The 14197-nt window shown below is 45.0% G+C and overlaps 1 protein-coding gene across 1 annotated transcript in view; it reads right to left on the bottom strand.

Annotated features, from left to right (window-relative positions):
- Positions 1-13012, bottom strand: part of LOC146812969 (C-type lectin domain family 2 member B-like) — a 75782-nt gene extending 62770 nt beyond the window's left edge. The window contains exon 1 of the mRNA XM_085619996.1: positions 12644-13012. Coding sequence (XP_085476122.1) covers positions 12644-12770 — 127 coding nt within the window. The 5' untranslated portion in view covers positions 12771-13012. The remainder of the gene's footprint in view (positions 1-12643) is intronic.
- Between the last annotated feature and the right edge of the window lie 1185 nt (positions 13013-14197).

Below are 14197 nucleotides of genomic sequence, written 5' to 3'. Positions count from 1 at the left end.
TGGAGGAGAAACGAAAAAACGAAGTTGGAGCGAGATTCGTGATCGCCGTCATATTGGTGAGCATGATCGGCTTCCCCCAGGGCTTGTCACTTACTTGTACGTCGAAATCCGCACTCAGGGAAACCTACTAGCGCCCAGCCTCTCGGACCGCATGTTGTTTGGTCAAGCGCGGCTGTCTAATTTCTAGTACCATTTCCGCATGGAAAGTAAGGGCGGACTAGGCCGTGTAGGTCCTTCCTGTGGTGGCCATGTTGGAATGGGAAGGATCGGGAAAATTAAGCCCATTGAGGAATATTTGAAGACCTATTATTGATCGTTCAGAGGAACATATGAGGGAAATTGTAGTTTCACGCCGAAGTGAAGGCTACCATTAATTATGTGCCGACTTTGTGGATTTTCTACACAAATAGCCTTAATATAGAAAAAGTAGTGCCTTTAGCCAGGTATATTAATGGGATATTCGATCTCGTGTGATCCATTGGAACAATGAAATAAACGAGAGAGAAATTGCGGAAATAATGCCCATCATAAGTTTGGGAGAGGGGAAGGTTTCTTAAGGATATAGGAGAGTCTCGCTTCGAGAAAGATTATTTATCAATAAAGTTACAGTAATTCAAAGTCTAGAAAAATATGTTTTTTTATGAAAACTTTTGATTTTAGGTTGGTAAGTAAAGTCTCATAATTTCCAAGAATCAAATAAATTGTCCCCATGGTATATCATCATTAAGACCATTGGTATCGGACCGCAATTTGAAAACCCAACGTTGCTCTTTTTCATGTAGTATCCTTTCAATGTTCGGATGGTTATCAACATGTTCAATAATGACCCACCTGAAGTCATTGGGTGTGTGGTGGTGTTCAAGGAAATGTGTGGTCATTTTTGTATTGTTTCTTTTACACCTGAAATTGCTTCGGTGTTCGGTCATTCTGGTGTTTGCCTTTCTAGTGGTCATGCCCACATAGTGGAGATTGCACACACAAGTGATGAGGTACACTACACCTGTCGTGTTGCAGTTTGTGAATGTTTGTAAGTCCAGTCCTCCACTGTTCAGAATGCGCCACTGGCGCATTCTGAACAGTGGAGGACTGGACTTACAAAAACCCATGTTCAGCCATAAAAAAGCAAAAAACTTGAGGAACTACCTGGTGCATACCAGACCCAACACAGCAAAAATCACTGGACCTGTACGCCTACTCCATCCATTACCAGTAGGACACCACCCATGTGGCAACTGCAGTGTGTGCCATCTTACCACTACGACCAAAACAGTCCTTTACAACAATGGTACAACATGGAACCTGAGATCATTCACAAACTGCAACACGACAGGTGTAGTGTACCTCATCACTTGTGTGTGCAATCTCCACTATGTGGGCATGACCACTAGAAAGGCAAACACCAGAATGACCGAACACCGAAGCAATTTCAGGTGTAAAAGAAACAATACAAAAATGACCACACATTTCCTTGAACACCACCACACACCCAATGACTTCAGGTGGGTCATTATTGAACATGTTGATAACCATCCGAACATTGAAAGGATACTACATGAAAAAGAGCAACGTTGGGTTTTCAAATTGCGGTCCGATACCAATGGTCTTAATGATGATATACCATGGGGACAATTTATTTGATTCTTGGAAATTATGAGACTTTACTTACCAACCTAAAATCAAAAGTTTTCATAAAAAAACATATTTGCCTGGGTTTCTAGACTTTGAATTACTGTAACTTTATTGATAAATAATCTTTCTCGAAGCGAGACTCTCCTATATCCTTAAGAAACCTTCCCCTCTCCCAAACTTATGATGGGCATTATTTCCGCAATTTCTCTCTCGTTTATTTCATTGTTCCAATGGATCACACGAGATCGAATATCCCATTAATATACCTGGCTAAAGGCACTACTTTTTCTATATTAAGGCTATTTGTGTAGAAAATCCACAAAGTCGGCACATAATTAATGGTAGCCTTCACTTCGGCGTGAAACTACAATTTCCCTCATATGTTCCTCTGAACGATCAATAATAGGTCTTCAAATATTCCTCAATGGGCTTAATTTTCCCGATCCTTCCCATTCCAACATGGCCACCACAGGAAGGACCTACACGGCCTAGTCCGCCCTTACTTTCCATGCGGAAATGGTACTAGAAATTAGACAGCCGCGCTTGACCAAACAACATGCGGTCCGAGAGGCTGGGCGCTAGTAGGTTTCCCTGAGTGCGGATTTCGACGTACAAGTAAGTGACAAGCCCTGGGGGAAGCCGATCATGCTCACCAATATGACGGCGATCACGAATCTCGCTCCAACTTCGTTTTTTCGTTTCTCCTCCAAAACCGTGAAGGTTCACCATAGGGCATGGACCCTATTTGATTAAGACATGTGAGCCCATTAACCAACTCGTATATATTTTTCTCTAGGTGTACGAGATTTCCACACCCCCTCCGCTGACCATGAGGCTTATCATTTGCCTTTAAAATTGTATGTAATGGCCTACTCTTTTGTCAGTCTTGTTTGTGTTATTTGTTATGTCAGATGCATGTTTTTTTTTTTTTTAATGTTTGTTTGACGTATGAACAGCAATTGCATTCATATAATCTTTTTACCCACCCTGTAGCACAGCGCCTGCATGGAAGCTTTTATTAATGCTTTTTTGAACATCCACTTAGCGGCACGTTAAGGAGTCTGGATGTACCCTGCACTGGTGTATAGTGTGATCACTATTGATTTTATTGTTGCATACTGTTGCCTTGGATTCCTTAATGGTGTTTTTTTATCCAACAGATATATCCTGACGTATACTTACGTATGTATTTTAACGCATGCTTATTAGTTGCAGCGTTTCACTCACAATTTTTGTCACCTTATTTAGGTCTTCTAGGAGTGGTTTCTCACACTGGGCTGGTCCCGGTGTGGTCCTGAGGAAGAGCTAGGGGAAGCTCGAAACTAGTTGACTGTATGCTAGGCACACTTACTCATTACAGTTAGGGCCTCTAGCATATTACCCCGTTTTTAATTACTCAGCTAGGAGCAAGAATAAAGTATATTTGGCCCACTAGTTGTTTATTTTAAATCACTTTATCCCACTCCACTTCACAACACTTGCACTACACATAGAACTTGCTTTAAGTGCTCCTACGTAACTTCGCAAGTTGCAGCACGCCTCAGTCCGTAGAGGACTGGGAGGACCCCAATGATGAAGCATGTCACCAAGGGGAAACCCTGGTGAGTGAGGGGACTCAAGAAAGGCACAGTCTTGCCCTTTCTTTTCTTCAGGTGACTAGGGGAAACATATTGTTTTTCCCACACCCCCAGGTTAGGCTCTTTTGACCTGTTCATTCAGGTTCTTTTTGATAGTTGTATAAATGGAGGGTGGACCTAACCTTTAAATACCTCTTCTTCCCCCGTTTTTTGTTAACCAATAAATAAAAATAGTCAGACAATACCAAAAAATGAGGAGTATGTACAACTTTTCACATATTTACTCAATAGCATTTACAAGCCTACTGTGATGGTTACTAATTTATGCACATTTTCATGTGCCATAGACCAGTGTAAAATGTAATTGCCAGCAGTTATAGATCACGGTTTGTGAATACAAACTGGAAGTTAACATTTCCATCACATAGGATTCTGCGACAGACAAATTGAGAAAGATGAGAGTCTAAATCATCATGAATAGTTGCACAACTTGAAGTGACATCCGTAGTCACATTTTCAGTTTATAGTACAGATTTATCAAATTAAGTCATTGTTTAAATCATCACATATTACCAGGCACTACATTAAGGTCATCATTCACAGATTGCCCATTTTCTGGGGGGGTTCATGGTGCAGAGGACGTCCTTCTCAAGTGGGGCGAGACGGAGACGGGGTCCAGTTTGTCCACCAGGGAGAGCTATGGCCACCTCTATCCTGGTGTACTTCTTCACCCACCTCCTCTCATCCTGACACTTCTGTTTGATGTCTGTGTCAGTCCGGACATCCTCTTCCAACGCACTGACTGGTGTAGCCAACTGCTGCCATAGGGATGCCTTCTGTGTTGCATTGCTGGTGTATGGAGCACCATGCAGTTTTTGTAGTTCCTCACAACAAATGTTACAATCATATTGTTCTCCTCTTTAGTGTAGTTCTTCTTTCCTTCTCACATTTATCACGCTAATGGCAAGGCACAGAGCAGACAGGTGACATGCTGGTTTTATGTGTTTTGTTGGGCAGGGGTTGCAGTTGGCATTATTTGTCTACAGGTGTTTGATATTACACTTACTCTGCCACAAGTGCAGAACCTCCTCCCCGAGTGGGGAACCCTCGTCCAAGTATGGAACCACCGCAGCCATAAAGCTATTACTCGCAAATCCCTTTGCGAATAATGAAAAGTAGTAACGTTAGACTTTTGGTCTGAACTTTACCTTTGTGATTCGGGCCCACAGTCTTTATGAAGTATTTACTCCTGCTACCTTGGCAATGAAGATTAGAAGTGAGATGTTAACAGTGGCACATCAGAAACTTCAGAGCCTGGGTGCAGAAAGTGGTTTTTCATTTCCTTGCTACGGACACTAAAGAGACTTATTGGGAATTGGTGAAATTTTTTTATGTCAATTTCTGTAAGAGAATATCACCTTTGTGAACAAATGATGCTTAGCTTAGTAGTGACAAATGTATTTTAAAAATTGTGCACTCATGAGGCCAACATCATTAGTAAATAGCAGGGGTCAAGGGTTGGCAGCATAAAGTAGGCGGAGTCACAAAGAGCAAATTCTGAACTTATATATATATATATTTTTAACTCTGCCCAATTAGAATTTCACAGTAAGACAAATTGTTATAGTAACTCTGTTCTGACATTTGATTTGTCACAACAGGGTGCACTGAGAAAGATCACCTGCTGCATAGATCTTTGTATACCCAGCAAGTTCCACTGTACAGTGGTGCTTTAACCCCTTGAGTGCCCATGACGAGATGGTCTCGTCATGGGCCGCGGTTGCGCTGTGCCCATGACGAGACTATCTCGTCATGAGCCCCGCCCGCTAATGAAACGCCCGGCACAGGGCGTGGAAAGGGCGGGGCACACAAGGGGTTAACTTTGGTAGTTAACACACTTGCTGGAAAGTTCTATTTGCAATCTAGTCACAGTTTCAACTCACTATAAAATTGCAGAGGGGGTCAATGTACTAGCTGTTAATCATAGCATGCAAACTGCAAATCACAGATTTGTATTTTTATGTAGCTAGTTGGTTACTGTTTTTGTTGCAGGGATCCTTGTGTAACATGCAGTCCAGAAGATAAAACATTTTCATTTAGCGTAGTGAGTTATGACCCCACAGCAAGGAGCTGCATGCAAATTGCAGGGTACATTTTTAGAATACTGTTTTTTCTCTCAGTCTTTTGTTATTGTGAGGTTGCTAAATAAAGGTTTCTTTGAGTAGTAATCAATTATTAGTAACATGTTTATAAATAGATAGAGTACTAACTCAGTGTGAGGAATTGAGCTGTTAATTGACTAGGATTTGAGCCCTGGTCAAGCAGCGACCACAATCCGTGTCTGGTTAAGGTACAAGCAAAAACCATATTAACCTCTGCTTACCTCCTGGTAGCTTGACACAGAGCAGTCAGGCTAAACTTGGAGGCAATGTCTAAAGTATTTTTGAAACACTAAAAACAATGGAAACACCACATGAAAAGTACCCCACACTGGGTTATAAAAATAGAGAAATATTAATTAATAAAACAAGATGAAAAAGGACAAAAATCCAATCAGTAGAACCAGAAGTTATGAATTTCTGAAGAATAAACAGTAACACGGTGCCTAAAAGCAAAAGTGCTAACTGCAGCCATCTGGTCATACTGGACTGGGTCAAAGTGAAAATTTAGGCCAACCACAATGAAAGGCGGGTCGCAGATAGTTCCACTATAGTTTTTATCTTCTCAAGTTGTGTGCAGAGTCCCGTTCACGTTGGAGTGTGTCATAGGGAACATGGAGTGCATCACGAGCGGTGGTCTGCATGGCTCAGAGAGCAAGCTGGGTGTCGCAGGCAGGTGCTTCACCTTGGTGGTTCCCCATGAGCACATCAATGCTTGCTGTGCAAAGAGACAGGCTGGCAGCGGCTCATGCTGAATTTCGATGCAAACGGGCCCCTGGGCTGTCGCGAAGATCTCAAAAGCTTGATTTTAAGAGCATGTGAAACGCACTAAGGGTCTAGGACCCGAGAGGCACCACTTGGGGGTCAGGAAATCACCGCAGCAGGGTCTATGAGCTTTATGGGGAGTCTTGTATGTCCCTGAGGCTCAGATCAGTTGGCCAGCAGATTATCCCTCTCAGTCACTCTGGGGTCCTAGGTTCAAGATGAAGTTGCAGATTCAGTCCTTCTTGCCTAGGCAAGAGGGCATCAGGACAGAACAACAGGGCAGCAGTTCCTTTAAAGCACAAATCCGGCAGCGTGGCAGTACTTGCAGCAGCACATCAGTCCTTCCTGACAGAGTATCCACAGGTCCAGCAGAGTTAGTGCCTATAGTCCTTCTTTTATACACAGTTGTGCTTTTGAAGTGTGGAGAAGCTTCTAGAGGCATGCCTTTGAAGTGCAGTTGCCCTGCCTACCTGGCTCTGGCTCCAGATTAACTATATGGGGTATGCAGCCCTTTGAGACAGGACACAGCCTATTCCAGTGTGAGTAATGCTGGGCCTAGCTCCTCCCTCCTGTCCAGCCAGTAATGGCCCATCCAATCACACCTAAGCTTCAATTGTGTGTGGCTGTCTGGGAGGAAAACACAAAGCCCAACTGTCAGCTATACCCAGTCATGTGATCCAGAGACTGGCTGCAGGCACCAAATGGCTAAGGCAAGAAGATGCCAACTTTCTAAAAGATAAATTTCAGAATTGCAATTCAAAATCCGACTTCACCATAAGTTACTTTGCTGATCTCCGGTCCACCACGGCTCTTTGTGCCGATCGTGTGGAGGGACACGTCTCCTCCCCCTGACTCTCACTTCCTGCATTGGGGGCAATAATTAATCGGCATGGTTGTCCGGCCGCGCAGCAATAGTTAGAAGTGCGCTGGCAGACACCGTGTATTGTTGTGCTAAAGCAGTTCTGGCAGCTTTTTATCTTTTTACTTGTTTTAAATCTTTTAAATTTGTGTGACACTAAATGATTTGTTGAAGGCACTGTTTTGACTCACCTTGCACTCGCACTTTGCCGATCCCTGGTCCACCGCAGCGCTTTGTGCCAAGCGTGTGGAGGGACGCTGCTCCTCCCCCTGACTCTCACTTCCTGCATTGGGTGCAATACTTAATCGGCATGGTTGTCCGGACGTGTGCGTGCCACTGGCGTGCCAAAGGCACGCCAAAGGCAAGCCCGTCTGTGCCCATCCGCGGCCGGATCGTGGCTAGCGCTAGCCATGCTGCCCAAATGTTTAATGAGGAGGTAATTCAATGGTCCAAAGATGACCTTTTGTCTTTTAGAGTCAGTCCCTGTACTAGAGAACATGGCATCAACCTGGCCATTGAAGCACTACCGAGCTCTTGCTCTGACTGCACCAGGCCCTCGGGGACACAGCTGGGTATCCAGGCAAGGATTACCAGAAGGGCTGCAAGCGGGGCGTGAGTAAGCACACTGATGTGATTAGGGCAGGTTTAATCAATTGTAGATCGTTGGCCAGGCATATGGAGGATATATGGCTCCTACTTGAGGAGGATGAGTGGGATGTCATGTTCCTGACAGAAACATGGCTGAAAGTTAATGACTCAGCCGCTGTTGCATTGGCCATTCCACCTGGGTTCAAAATATGTTGTGCGAATAGGGAGGATCTAAGAGGGGGGGAGGGGTAGCTATTACTTTTTAAAGACACGTGGGATATTGTATTCTCACCGTTACTTAAATATGGACATGATTGAAATGCTTAACTTTTGTGTAAAGATTAGCCTAACAACCTCGTTTGCAGGGCTGCTGATTTACAGACCTCCCGAATAGTAGGCATTCAGACTTGTGCAATTACATTGCACAGAAATCTCTATTATATTCTAATTTTACGGCTCTTGGAGATTTTAATTTACATGTGAATGATCGCAGCTGTGTGCAGGCTACACAGGTAGTTTCGTTCCTCTTGGGTGCTAACCTGACTCAGCATGTGAAGCTTCCCACTCATAAGGCAGGAATTATTCTTGACCTTGTGTTCTCTAATATTCCTTTTTTGAAAATGGACTCTCCAAGACAAATGACTTGGTCAGACCACTGCCTAATTCCATTTTCATTTTCTGTGAAAAAACCTAGTCAACAAGGGAGCACTCGCGTCTGTTCAGAGAAACTGGAAGAAGCTGACAGCGGAGTTTCAAGGCCCAGCTCTGCAGAACAGGCAACCCCCACTAACTAATGACTTTAACATGGACACACAGGCCTTAAATAAATGGATTACTGAGGCGATGGAATCTACGGCCCCTGTTATAGTTACTAAATCAATGAGGAAATCCCCCTCATCCCCGTGGTTCTCAGAGTTGCTGAGGACTCACAAAAAGAGATGTAAACGCCTGGAACGTCTGTGGAGGGTTGATTATGGGACCCTGCCCAAAATGGCCTATAAGGCCGCACTGAAGGAGCTCCATAAATTAATGAGAGCGGCCAAGAGGGACTATATAGCTCACTGCATTAGCAATGGTGAGAACGTAGGAAAATAAATCTTGAAGGCTGTCAACTCTTTCCTTAAACCTCGGGTAATGGAGTTTGAGGTACCGCCGTCTCTCTTGCTGTGTGCAAGAATCTCTGACTTTTTTGACGATATAATCCTTAAAGTCCATCTGGCAAATGCATCAACAATGCCATTTGCGATTCCTTATTAGCGAAAAATAAGGATTCGCTAATAAGGAATAGCAAAAGGCTATGCATGCAGAAATCGCTTAAAAAAAGCGATTTCTAAACATTCCTTAATTGCGACTAGCAAATTGCGAGTCGCAATTAACCCGTTCCGTGCTCATGCCAGAACCACTCCGTCATGAGCCACGGGCGCCGTGTGCTCATGACGGAGTGGTTCCGTCATGCTGCGGCCGTTGGCGGCCGCTCCGCCCACGCGGCGCTAATTCCCCGCCTGTGCGGGTGATTAGCGCAGTGGGCGGAGTCATGACGGAACCACTCCGTCATGAGCACAGCTCGCCCGTGACTCATGACGGAGTGGTTCCGTCATGAGCACGGCGCCGCCGCAGTGCCCCCAAACCCCCCCCAGCGCCGCGGCGGAATTCCTGCCGCGGCGAAGGGGTTAAGGAACACCTCCCAATTCATTCCTATGGGCCTTGAGTTAGTGTATGTATTGTACCTGTAAGTACTGGTATTTGTGTGTGTAGTAAGTATGTGAATGTACAACTCATGTTGTAGCTTGTGAATGGCAATAGTAGTAAGTAGTGTTAGTTTGCAGTGTTTGAGTACTGCAATGAATAGTTGCTGAGTTTGTTTTAGCATATGTAGCATTATCAAGGGTAGTAATATTGTGAATTACATTTGTGTTAGAGTTTTAGTGCAGTATTGTGTAGTGGTGTAATTAGAAGTTATGTGTATAGCAGTATATAGTGTAGTGTAGCCCATGGTGCTCTGCCCTTGTTGTCCCCGACAGCTTGTTTGCAGTAGAAATAGAATTTTCAGGGAGAGTAAGTTGCGCCAGTGGGAGCGGTGAGGTTAGGAGGCAAGGGGCATTAATTTAAGCAGCTAAGGAAGAGGCAGGGACGGACTTACTCACAGGGTAAATGGGAAGGGTGGGCGGGGGAGAGGGCTCCCAAAGTAGAATTTTTAGATGCATTCAGTGGTTTATGCAGTTGTAAATTAGATAGGCGTACGGGAGTGTTTACGGGGAGTATATACGGACGGTGGGAGCATAGAAGCAGCAGAGGGTGACGGAGATAAATATAAATAGTACAAGGTGGGGGGGGGGAGAGAAGGAAGCACTGAGCCCTAGAAATATTGTGTGACCAGCACCAGCAAACAATGTAAAGTGGAAGGGCCCAGCTAGGGAAGGGAGAAAGCTAGGGAGAGGCGAACTGGAATACGTGTGGTAAGGCCCCACAAATTAGCTTGCGACACAATAAGAAAGGGCTAAAGGGCATGTGTGTGGGCTGCGAAAAGTATGTATAGCTAAATGATGTATTAAGGGCAGGATTAAAGGTGGAGTAGTCTATGAGCAAATTGCGTATACGCTACCTTGTAGGGTAATGCCCTGTTTGGGGAAAAAATAATTTGTAGCACTGCGGCTACGCTAAACATGCATGCTTGTACAGTGACAGAGCGTGCGCTATAAACATTAATGTATTGTTGTGGTAGAAGCTTGTAACTTGTACAGCGTACATTTATAGTCATGCCCAGTTCTAACCAGCAGCAACATATAATGGAAGGAGGAGGGGTCCAACGGGGGGAGGGAGAGAGCGAGGGGAAAATCTGCTGTGTATTCCACGAGTTAGGAAAGCCCGTCTTGGCGACAGATCGTTTACAGTGGGGGCATCCAAGCTATGGAATTCTCTGCCAAACCGCCTACGTCTGATTAAGTCAGAACCACTATTAGGAAAGCGGTAAAAACATGGCTTTTCAGTTCAGTTTAAAATGCTCTTAGGACCCTGACATGACACAACCTGACTAGTCGCTGCTGATTATATGTTAGCGCCGGGACACCTCTGTTGGAGGTAGCTGTTCGCGCTCTACAAATGGCTATATCATTAATTATTATTGTGATTCCAGAAACACCAAACATGAACTGGTGATCTACCCAGTTGGAAATTAAACTTCTAAAATGTAATAAGGCAACTCCAATGTTATCTGAAGAGACACATAGGTCTTGCAGTAGTGAAAAGCAAAATTTAAGAGTTTCTCACCACCAGGACATGTAAACCTTAAAAGTACATGTCCTACTTTTTAAATACATTGAACCCTACCCTCTGGGCTGTCCAGGACCTACACCAAGGGTGACTTACATGTATTAACAAGCATTGGCATAGCCAATAGGTCTCGCTTTTGGGACCTTATAAGTGTTTAGACATGCAACCATTGATGTTGTTGCACCAAGGATATTGTGCTGCATAATGGCGAGCTGTGAACCTGATAAGTGTTAGGACAGAGCGGGGGCAGGGGGGTAAGCATGGCGAGCTTCGAACCTGATGATAAGTTTTAGGACAGTGCAGGGGCCAAGCACGGCAAGGTTTGAACCTGATGATAAGTGTTAGGACAGAGCAGGGGCAGGGGGGGTAAGCAGGAGACAGGGACACTTGTTTTCAAGAAATTAAATGCACTCTTCAGGCCCTATTGACAAATTTCCATGGCATGAATAGTGGTGAGGCTTGCAAACAGGAGCAGTTTCCCTCCTCCCTGTCCTGGAATGCAGAGGAAGGAGAGAACAGCCAGGGCCTGTGACCCATGATGAGAGAGGAAAGCCATATGGCGCCTCTGCTCATAAGCGTGTGCCCGCGCACATGCACGCAAGCTCTAGGCCACAGTGGTAGCATTTTCTGAAGCCCTTACTAAAAGTCTTGCCAGAGTACAGCGCATGCGCTGCTCTAGGCTAGTCCTAAAAAGGAAGGGTTGGGCCTGACTAAAGGTGTATTTTGCCAGGTAGAAAAGGCAGTTTAAACTGCACACATAGGCTCTGCAATGGCAGGCCTTAGACATGTTTAAAGTGCTACTGATGTGAGGGGCACAACCATTGCTGCAGACCCACTAGTAGCATTTAATTTACAGGCCCTGGGCACACCTTGCTAGAAACTTGCAAGTACATTAAATATGCCAATTGGGTATAAGCCAATGTTTCCATGTTTTAGTGAAACCGCACAAGCAATTTAGCACAGGTTAGCAGTAGTAAAGTGCAAAGTGTCCTAAAGCAGCAAAGACTAAGTCGGAAAAAACAGGAGGTCTGAAGACAAAAGCGGTAGGGGAAACTGGGCCAAGGATGCCAGCTTTAACACTCATGTACAGATACAGCTCACATTCTTTTAATGTATGCAGATTTTGTGAAGTTTGGAACAGTCAAAAATCTAGCCGCGCAGAATATGTGCAAGTGGAATATTTGAAATATGATCTTTCTGCCTACAGAGAAGCCTCTGAACATACCCACCCTCAACAATGAGGGCCTGCGGAGGCTGGGTAGTGAAGGGGATGGGGGGGCATTGACATTGAGGTGCTCATTAAAAAAAAAATCTGGTTGTTCTCATTTAACATGGTAGGCAGAAACGTGTGCTTTTGTTGTTGTCTGCATTCAAAACAGAGGAGGGAAACGCGCCACGAGATGAGGGACGCAGCAGAAAGGAATGATTTCGCGCCATTGCGATCCTGCGGCTGAACGACCTTTGTCAGTACAGGTCAAGGGATGGGCACATAAAACGTGATGGGTTTGGAGAATTGGGAACGTATAAAGTAGAGATAAATAGATGTACGGTTAAATATAAAAATGTTACCAAAACAAAGGGCAAAAGAGAGCGAGATTTCATTAAATATATGTTATATCCATTAAAGACATAAAAGATTCTGAAGGCTTCGTTTTTCGTGGCCTCCTTTTAGCAGACCGTAGAACGGTGCGGCGCTGTCCTGCAAAAAGCGCATGGGACAAAGCGCTGTGTGCTGTCATTGTGCCGCGGCACAGCGTTTTACAGACGCACACCAGAGGCATGCCTGGAGCACTCACCTGTCCCGCGGGCGGCATCTTGGGGAGCGCCATCTGCCTCCGGTTGACCGTCCCTCCTGTCTGTCCGTCTCGAACAGGCGCCTGGCCCCCTATTAAGGCAGTCCTCCTCCTCCCCTGCTGCCTCCATTGCCGGGCCGGGTTTCCCTGCCTGCACCTCGGTCCCACGGGCCAGGAGACTGGATAATGTCTCTTTTTGATACTCAATGACCCATCATGCAGCTCACTGATGATCCTGGCGGGAGAGACCGTGAGTCTCTGACCAGAGTGAGGGGGTAACCCGGCCCGACATGTCTCCGGAGTGGGGAAAGAGCTTTCTGCGCGCGATGTATGCCCACCTCAACACCTGGGACGCAAAGAAGCTTGGCATTCTCTCAGCTAGAGAAACAGCTCCTTTATGGAAAACGAAATGGGAGGGGCGTGCAGATCCGGCCTGAAGTCATTGACACCTGGGACTTTCCTAACAGTCCTTATAAGGGGAACAAACCAGTTTTGCTTTCAGGGAAATCAGGTGTCTTACCATTAAGCAATCCGAGCCGCCCACGGTCGATGAATATTTTTCCACTTGCTTCTCAACTCAATGTTTGTTTTGCATTTCACAATCAAGTATAGAAGTGCGGGTGTATTTTCAAGTAACCGCGCGCCCTTCTCGGCCTGTCACTTAGATGGGTAACAGTGAATAATGAGCTGAGGGGCTCTGAGGGACGTCATGAACGACTCCAGCTTCCTTCTTGTTGTCTATTTGATGACACTTAATACCACTAGGTGAATCACCTCCCCGTTATACAGCATTACCCCTCTAGAACACTATGGGGCATATCAACAACAACCGGCGATAATTATCGCTCAGCGCTCTTAGCGTGAGGATAATTATCGCCGGCTAGCGTGGATTTTTATCGCTGAGATAGCGTGCTATTAGCAACGCTTATCTCAATAGCGATAAAAATCTACACGCTAACAGGCTAACGTGAGATTATCGCTGGAAACCCAGCGATAATCACACGTTACCTTGTTGATAGGGACAGGCAAACTTAGCCATGATATCCTCCTTCCATAGGATATCATGGCTAAGTCAGAAAAATACCAGACGTAAAAAAGCAGCGTTAACCGAGGTTAGCGCTGCTTTTTTTGTCTCTAACAGGGTTAGCGATATTCTTGATAATAGGAGAAATGTCGCTTAGCGACATTTCTCCTATTATTTTACTCTGGAACGCCCCCTTTGCATCTCATTAGAGATGCAAGGGGAAGCGTAGAGTAAAAGGGTGCTAACATGCAAATTTGCGTGTTAGCACCCTGTTGTTGATAGGGTGCTATTTTTATCTCTGCTTTTTTGGCTTTTAAAGCCAAAAAAGCAGAGATAAAGCCCTTGTTTTTTTTTTTTTTTTTTTTTTTTTTTTGAAACCGTTTATTGCAGTTTATAGAAGTTACAGGTATGGGCCGACAACCACACGGCCGGCCGCTAGAGCATCAAAAGCATATTACATACATACAGCAAAAAACTTTCTCAGCGGTGCACAGTAGGAAGACAGGAGTGATCAATGGTGCAGGCCTCACAGC

The sequence above is a fragment of the Triturus cristatus genome, chromosome 7, assembly GCF_964204655.1.
Source record: "Triturus cristatus chromosome 7, aTriCri1.1, whole genome shotgun sequence".
Taxonomy (NCBI): Eukaryota; Metazoa; Chordata; class Amphibia; order Caudata; family Salamandridae; genus Triturus; species Triturus cristatus.
This window is presented reverse-complemented; position numbering and strand designations above follow the sequence as displayed.